At 35.2% G+C, this 8,896-nt stretch overlaps 1 protein-coding gene across 1 annotated transcript in view; it reads left to right on the forward strand.

The window, feature by feature from the left end:
- ZBBX (zinc finger B-box domain containing) overlaps positions 1–8,896 on the forward strand; it is a 99,895-nt gene that overhangs the window by 82,237 nt on the left and 8,762 nt on the right. The window contains 3 exon segments of the mRNA XM_029214815.1: positions 2,146–2,299; positions 3,032–3,148; positions 8,724–8,894. Coding sequence (XP_029070648.1) covers positions 2,146–2,299; positions 3,032–3,148; positions 8,724–8,894 — 442 coding nt within the window.

The following is an 8,896-nucleotide window of genomic DNA, read 5'->3' on the forward strand; positions in this document are numbered from 1 at the left end:
ATAGCTACTTTTATTAATGTGGATACATCTCAAAAATGTGATGTTAAAATTTAAATATGAAAGGATACATAGAGTAAATATAAGTCTGATAGCATTTTTGGAAACATTTAAGATAATTGGAACTTTTTATGGATACACTCAGATGAAATAATAGTCAAAAACTTACATTGTAATAGTGTATGTCAACTTCAATACAATAATATAATAAATTCTACTTATAAAGTCTAATATATATATTTTTGGTATAGATATTTGAAGCAAGTCTTTTAAATTACTGATATTGTGTGAGAAAGTTATATTATGTGTTGTACATATCTATATATTTAAAGTATTTCATCATTAAAATTGAAATGTTAAAAAACTACTAATTTTGATCTCTTATACTACTATTGTAAAAAAAATAAGTGGCAAATGATTATATCATAGAACCACAGTGCTTTACACTTAGTGGTAGAATCTACTTTCTTTTCATCCCTAATGACTCTACATGAACTGCTTTTACTCTTCCCCTGCCCTAGTAGAAACCATTCCCTGAGCAGAAACTATTTAGAAATCAGTTCTGCTCCAGTAGAAAATTCAGGAGTGGACAGTAGGGGCAATTTTAAGCAGTGGTATTACTTGACTTCAAAATGGAGTATAAGACAGTACATTTTGCACTTCAGTTTCCAGAAATTGAGTTCTTCATAAAGGTGTGGAATTGAGTACTAAGTTGTAAAGCAGCAGCAGTGAGGTAGGGGCATGTGCCAGGAAGAACATGGACTAGTCGGGGGCTCTTGGTTTTGAATCTGAAACCTCCAATAGTTAACTTGGTGACATTGGGCAAACAAGCAAATTCACTCTCATTGTTCTCTGTTAGCCTAGGCTTTAAAAGAAACTTCCATATTTTCAATTGTCTAATCCAAATATGAGCTCCACTAGAGCTGAAGGGGTCCTGTGAATTTTTTTTTTTTCTTTTTTTTTGCGGTACGCGGGCCTCTCACTGTTGTGGCCTCTCCCGTTGCGGAGCATAGGCTCCGGACGCGCAGGCTCAGCGGCCGTGGCTCACGGGCCCAGCCGCTCCGCGGCATGTGGGATCTTCCTGGACCGGGGCACGAACCCGTGTCCCCCGCATCGGCAGGCGGACTCCCAGCCACTTCGCCACCAGGGAAGCCCATTCCTGTGAATTTTTGATCAGTGTCTGGGAGAGCCAGTGAAGGCGTCATGAGTAGGGTGGACTTGGACTTGTCTTTGAAGGAAGTGCGTTATTGGTCATTAGCTTGGTTTTGTAATATCATTTATACATTTGAGTAGAGTTATCGTAATTTTCTTTGTGTGATTACCACCTTGAAACAGACGGCATCTGGGCATTAGTTAGATACATTAGGGAACTGTTAAATACTGATAGCCACTCTGATTGTATTTTAAGTCCATCCAGAGCTCTCACTGGTACATCTCCAATCTGTTTCCTACTAGACCCATGTACTTTTTAAATCCCATATTTATATTCTTCCCTAGGATGAAAGCATAACAAAATATGAATTCATAGGGTGGTGGAGTAAGCCTAGGCTTCAGATCAGCCAGATCTATATATTCAAAATCTAGGTCTGCTAGTTTCTACCTGTGTGAACTTCACAAATTACTTAGCTCACCCTTGCCTCAGTTTCCTACTGGTATATTTTATTCATGGTGAATGTTTTGTTAACTTGGATTTTCTCTGTGACCATGATCAGATCAGATTTGTTTCCATCAGTATTTTACTTTCGTCTCTGAATTTATTTTATGTATAGACAAAGACACTACTAATACAAAAGCACAGCATATGAGAGAGACTCTATTTTCCAGAGTAATTTATGTGAAAAGACACTGAGGGAAGAAAATGAAGGAAAGGAAAGAGATAGGAAAACTTTACTTTTTTTTTCATGAACTTCTGTCCTCCTTAGATTTGATGGCAACTTTCAGATTATTACTGTAATTGTGGTTTATGCATTTTTCCAAATTTACTCTATATAAATGTTGTGTTATTACTTATGTCTCCACAACTAGAACCTAAACTTGATGTGGGCAGAATCCATGCCAAGAACATAGTAGGTGCTCAGTGAATGAACGTGCTGGTTTGTGTGGATGAGATAAAATAAACTTAACTTTGTTGAATATTTTGTTTCCTAGTTATTACAAGAAATAGCCCTCAGAAGTAAGCCCATAACTGAACAATATCAAGGACTTGAAAGATTCTTTGTTTTTGATAAAAATGAAAGACTCAACTTACTTCCTTCTCATAGCTTAGAATGCAACTACTCCAGTACTAGGATTACAATTGCAGGTAAATTCAGACATAAAATCAGACAGCCTGTGGACCAAGCTAACAGTTTTCTGACACCTTTTTTTAAAACAGTTTGTCAACATCTTAGGAAATACTGGGCAATTCTGTTCAACAAATAAATCATTTTCTTCTTTTCTGGCTGGAAGTATTAACCCTGTGTGAGTTGCCATATATTTATATTTAAGGCTACTGTCAGAAAACATGGCTATAATGAGACTGAGAGAGATTATTTTCGTATTTTAGAAGTGTGGCCCTTAATAAATTAATAGTAATTCTTCAAATCACTTGATTGACTATCAGTCAATCAATGGTAAGTGTTGTACGATAATTCTTAAATGCTATCTTAAAATCTTAGGATCTGTGAGATTTCTGAGACATATCCATAATTTTCTTTTAAAGCCATGTCTTGGTGTCGCCTGTATTCTTAAATTTCCTATGTATTCAAATATATTTTTTCACATACAAATGATTATATTTTATGTTATATTGCTGTATACTTTTAAAAATATTTGTTTCTGTTCAAACTTGTGTGTGTGCAATATCTTTGCAATTTAGAATTTTTCCTTTTGTTGTATAATTATGAGATTTTCTTTCATAATATATACCTCACTGTTATAAATGTTTTTTATTTAGCTAAATATTATCCAGTAAGGCAATACATATAATAAAGCAACAATATGGATGTCTCCTCTTTGTCAACTTTATATAATTTTACCACTTTTCCATTTTTAGGAGACAGAGAATGGATCCCAGACCATAGCGTAAGTGCCTATGCTGATAATGCAGTTGCCTTGGGTGTTCTGAAGAGAGCCCAGAACGCATCATCAAGGAGAACACAGCAAAAGACTGGTAAGATTGGCTGTAAGGCTGCAGTGCCATATTGGTGGCTCACTTCATTTATTAGTTTGTCTCTTAGCAGTTTACTAGGCACCTGAAAATTAGTTTTTGCAGTTACTTAATTTAAACTTACTCATTTAAACTGTCCTGGACTTTTATTCCGAAACAAAAAAACAAGAGTAGTCTTTATTCTTCTCAAAAACATAAATTTTACAGTCTTAGCTCCTTTCTGTAACAATGTATTAGAGATTAATATTTTTAAAATGTAGCTCAGGATATGGCATATATTTTGAACAACTCTTATAAAATACATGCTGGGTTTCATTACACTTTCAGGAAAGAGTATATCTATACTAGATTTTGCATACTCCTCTTCTTGATTCGTATTATGATCACACAAAGCCATAAGGTTGCTACTTGCTGCTGTGGTTAAGAAACCTCTGCTTTAAACCTGATGCTTAATATGTTGGCCCTGGAATCTTGATTTCAGTTCATTAACTCTATCTTCTAGCCAAAATAATTTCAAGATTTTCTATAGGATAACTCTTTCGACATATTGAATGCTCATTGCAGTATTTTCCTAGTGAGGGTATGCAGAGAATTTTGGCATGATTAAAATCAATAGTATTATTAGATCATTATTGTTATCCTAAAATACCTTCTGAAGTAGGTTTGCTTTGTGCTGAATTTCATATGAAGTTGTAATAGATGACTGAGGAATTAAGGCAATTCAATACACGTGTTGAGTATGACAGCACTGTGCCGGGCCCTGGGAGAAAATGGTTACATAAGGCACGTTCCCTGATGTTTGGGAGAAACACTTGACAAAGGGGACTGTTTGCCTTTGTCTGAAGGCCATCTTCAAGCTAGAAATTTAATTACATATGATTTGTCCAAATATGTAAGGTTTATATGTCTCTCTTGCCCTAAATCCTATGATTAAAACTACTTGGCTAGCTTAGATTCTTTCCATGTGCATTTATGTTGAGAACCTGTCAGATTTTAAAAGGTATTTTTTTTAGTGGAAAATCCATTCATTTATGATAAATGTTTTTTGGCTCTATAATTAGAAACCTATTCTCACATCAAAGTCTAGGGCAGCTTTAAATATTCTGGCTGCTTCCTTCTGAGGCAGTCAAAGATACTTCTTAAAGTCACTATATATTGATTAAAAACAAGTTCACGTGCATGGTATGAGAATTTGTTACTAAGACAAATTTTTTTTTTTTTTTTAAAGATGGGGGTAGGAGTTTATTAATTAATTAATTTATTTTTGCTGTGTTGGGTCTTTGTTTCTGTGCGAGGGCTTTCTCTAGTTGTGGCAAGCGGGGGCCACTCTTCATCGCTGTGCGCAGGCCTCTCACTGTCGCAGCCTTTCTTGTTGTGGAGCACAGGCTCCAGACATGCAGGCTCAGTAGTTGTGGCTCACGGGCCTAGTTGCTCCACGGCATGTGGGATCTTCCCAGACCAGGGCTCGAACCCATGTCCCCTGCATTGGCAGGCAGATTCTCAACCACTGCGCCACCAGCGAAGCCCAAGACAAATCTTTATATGTAAGTAGCCAAATGCCTTTAAGTATCAACTTAGAGTGATCAGTTGAAATCAATAATTTACTATAAAAAACATTTGAAGGAGCACCTACTTGAGGCCTGGTGCTGGTGATATAAAATAAGCCTTCTTCCCAGAAGCCCGAAAGCTTAGAGTCCAGTTCAAAGGCTCTCGAATGTGAGCATGAACATAATCACCTGGGAAACCTGTTGCAATGAGGATTTTTCATTGTCACTCTTAGAGATTCTGATTCATTAAGGCTGAGATAAGGTCCAGGAATTTGCATTTATTTTATCAACAATTCCATGTCATGCTGATGTAGATAGTCCAAAAATCATACTTGGAGAAAACTGCTGTTTAGACATGTAAATACATAAATTGTACCATATGTATTAATAGTAAAAGGTTTATGAAAGAACCACGAGTAACATGCTTCTGGAGACTGATAGGTAACTAATAATAGTACATATGATCAGTTATAATAGAGGTAGATGCATGTGCAGTCTTTTAGGAATGGAGATAGTAAAATAATTGCTTTGCCATTGAAACATGTTGATATTTAAGATGTTAGAGAGTAGGTGACATTTCAGCCAAATCTTAAAGCATTATTAAGACTTCCCAGTTAGAGGTGGAAAGAGATGGCTTTCTGGACAGAGATAGTGGCCTGAAATAAAAATGAAATTTTCCTGACTGTGCCACAAGTTACAGAAATCTTATGTTCTGAACTGATGCCAGTATATAAAGGAATTCCTCTTTCTGTAAGATTTTTAAGTTTGTGAATGTAAAAACATGATAGCTATGAAATACATGTGTGTTGAGCAGGAAGTCCATTGCTTCTCCCCACCCGCTGCCCAAACCTACTGCTCCCTGACTCCGACCTCTGTAATCTGAGGAAATTATAGATTAACACTGGTCACTGTTATACTATAAATATAACAGAAGAAATTGTCCTTGGTATTAGCTCAATAATATAGGCTATGATTACTAATAAGACTTGGGAAAATAATGTAAAATGGTGCTTTGGGTTACATTAATGGGCATAAGAATGCCGATATATAAAAAATATTAATCACTCACTGAAGAGTCTTTAATACAATAGTAATTATTACTATCCTAAATAAAACATTAGAAGTGGATGAAACATAAGCAGAGCAGCATGCGTTTTGCACACTGTTTCAATAACAAGTAGCATCCTGACCAAAGGACTCAGTATTTTTTCCCTGGATAAAGGTCGCGAAACATTATTGTCTTTTGATATTCTTGCTCCACTGTGTAAATTACTGAGAATTTATACATTAAAAAAATGTATTTTCTAAGAGTTCCTGAAACATATATGGGAATATTATTTACATTGCCAATGATAGCATAAGTTACTTCCAAAAGGAATTTCTTATGTTTTATAATCTACAAATTGGACTTTAAAAAAAAATATGGGATGATCCCTTTAGTTGTGGCATTTTTCATTAGTGCCCGTCTTAACTGGTTCTCTAATCTTAACCCTAGCAATAACACTAATAAGGTTATACAGGAAACACCAGAGGAAATGACATACCTAAATGAACAAAATAAAATCAAGGACCAACCTGAAGCCTCACTGTCTTTCTATGTTTTAGGTACTTTAAATTACACTTTGAGTATATGTCCAGTAAGAAAGATGGTCTGTCTCTTTGCTAAGCATAAGTCTGATCCAACCCCAGTGTACTTGTTCTTTCTCAGCTGGGGTCAATTAACCTCTAATACTGTAGCAGCCAGATGTTGTTATAAGAGTTCAGCAAGCGTTTGTACTCTCCTGAATTTTCTGAAGGGCATCTACATTATGTTAAATTTTTCTCACCTCATGTTTGCCTGTGTTGGCAGAAGTCCAGTTCTTCCTAATAACTTCTTTTGTTTGTTTATTTTTTAATATTTATTTTTTCTTATTAGTCACCCATGTTATACACATCAGTGTATACATGTCAATCCCAATCTCCCAATTCATCCCACCACCACCCCCCCACCGCTGATTTCCCCCCTTGGTGTACTTGTTTGTTTATTTTAACGAGTTTTAAATTCCTTTTAATTTTGACTGAGACACAGCACAATACAAATAGAAGGGTGTGGTTTTCTCCATAGATCTAGAAGTTTCCATTTATATAGCTGAATTACTGTTATACTCTCTGACCTTTACTTCCACCATAACTGTTCCTACTTCACTCTTGGGAATGGCAAGTTTGTTTTTCTTGATGGCTATAAATAAAATATTGATTCCTTACATATTACAGGTAAAATCATTTCCAAATTCTAGTCATTAAAATAAATCTTAGGGATATTTACATTTATTTTTTAAAAAACATAGGCACATTTTTGTCAGTTATTTTTCTTCAGAATTGTCTCTGAGCACAAATAGACACAAAAAGGTCAGAATCTTAACTTATTCACAATTTCACTCCCACAAAAATTGTTTTCAAAATTGATTTCTGAAATGTTCATTAAAATTGGTGCCCTTTGGGACTTACCTTAGTTTTAATTGCTTAAATAATTACATACTGCATTAAGATTCTTCTTAGGGTAGTAGCTACCTTCAAAATTGATCTTTTAAGTTAAAAATAAAAGACAAGCTCAATAATCATTAACCGTTTAATACATGACAATTGCCTGTATCCACCCTTCTAAATCTTACATTTTCGTTTGAGTCAATAGAGTGGGCATAATGTTATATGGCATATGTTAAGTCAAATCATGACTTTTATGATAATGACAATAGCACTTCTTTAAAGAATCCAATATTTTACACAAAGGCAATTTATATTAAGGGAATGCAAGATTATCTTATAAATTATTTACATTTAATATATATATATTTTACATCTTTATTGGCATATAATTGCTTTATATATACTTTATATAAAGTATATATTGGAGTATAATTATACTCCAATATATACTTTATTGGAGTATAATTGCTTTACAATGGTGTGTTAGTTTCTGCTTTATAACAAAGTGAATCAGTTATACATATACATATGTTCCCATGTCTCTTCCCTCTTGCGTCTCCCTCCCTCCCACCCTCCCTATCCCACCCCTCCAGGCGGTCACAAAGCACCGAGCTGATCTCCCTTTGCTATGCGGCTGCTTCCCACTAGCTAGCTATATTTATCTAAATCAGAACAATGATTCGGGATATTAAAAATATACCTGCACTATGCATTTCCAAATTTATGCCTTGAATATTCATTCCCTTGGCCTTTTTTAAAGAACCTTGTGAGCAGTACCAAATGATATATAGTTAGGTTCTGTTAGTATGTTTTGAACGGATTATGTTTTCCTACTATGAAAGAAACACACATATTGAAGAAACCAACTAAGTCAACCTTTGAAATAGATCAAGATAAAGTGGTCACTACCCTACTGGAACAAAGTGATAACCTGACTCAGATCTGTGCTTCTGGAACTTTTCCACTGAAGCGCCCTATAAAGTGGCTGAGAGTGAACTCATATTTAGCAAAATTAGACATGTGTTCTCAATTTCTTTAAAGCCTGTGTTTTTCTAAAAGATTTTGCATACTGGTCTATTTTGTCTCCATATCTGTTTTAATAGAAGAATGTTACACACCATCAAATAAAACTGGTTCACTAGGAAGTGGTACCATGTTTATCCTATCCTCTTAGAAGGCACAGTGTGGCATTGTCCTAGAATTGAAGATACAGGGCACAGTGGTTGGCTATGGGGTAGATGATAAGACTGGGGTGTTGAATTGTCGTGGAATTGACTGGGTTTACAGATGTTTTGTTTTAGTTAATATTAAAATTAGCTTGCCTTTCTCTGAATGTAGAAAAAATTTGGGAAGAATAACCCAGAAGTGTTCTTTATGACATAGGGAAAGTAATTCGGGATTCACAAATTGAGGTAAACCAAAATGGATGATAATCTAAAGTTCATTTTCTCATAAACCCTGTTGCATGAATTTAACAGTTCTAAGTTCAGGGGACTGGTCTTTTGTATCTTTAAGCACTCATTCAGAATTTTAAAAACAGTTCATTTAAATTTTTTTTATTTTAGGCTGGACATCACAGAGGCCTTCAACAGCAAATTTACCACTTTGCAACTCTGTGAAAAGAAGTTCCAGCCGCCTTTCCTATTCTCATCCCCAGTCAAGAAATACAGCTGCTCGATCACTCTCTAGAGCTGAAATTTCAGAAATTGAATATATTGATGATACTGACCATGACGAG

The sequence above is a fragment of the Monodon monoceros genome, unplaced genomic scaffold, assembly GCF_005190385.1.
Source record: "Monodon monoceros isolate NGI ecotype Baffin Bay Population unplaced genomic scaffold, NGI_Narwhal_1 Super_Scaffold_11, whole genome shotgun sequence".
Taxonomy (NCBI): domain Eukaryota; kingdom Metazoa; phylum Chordata; class Mammalia; order Artiodactyla; family Monodontidae; genus Monodon; species Monodon monoceros.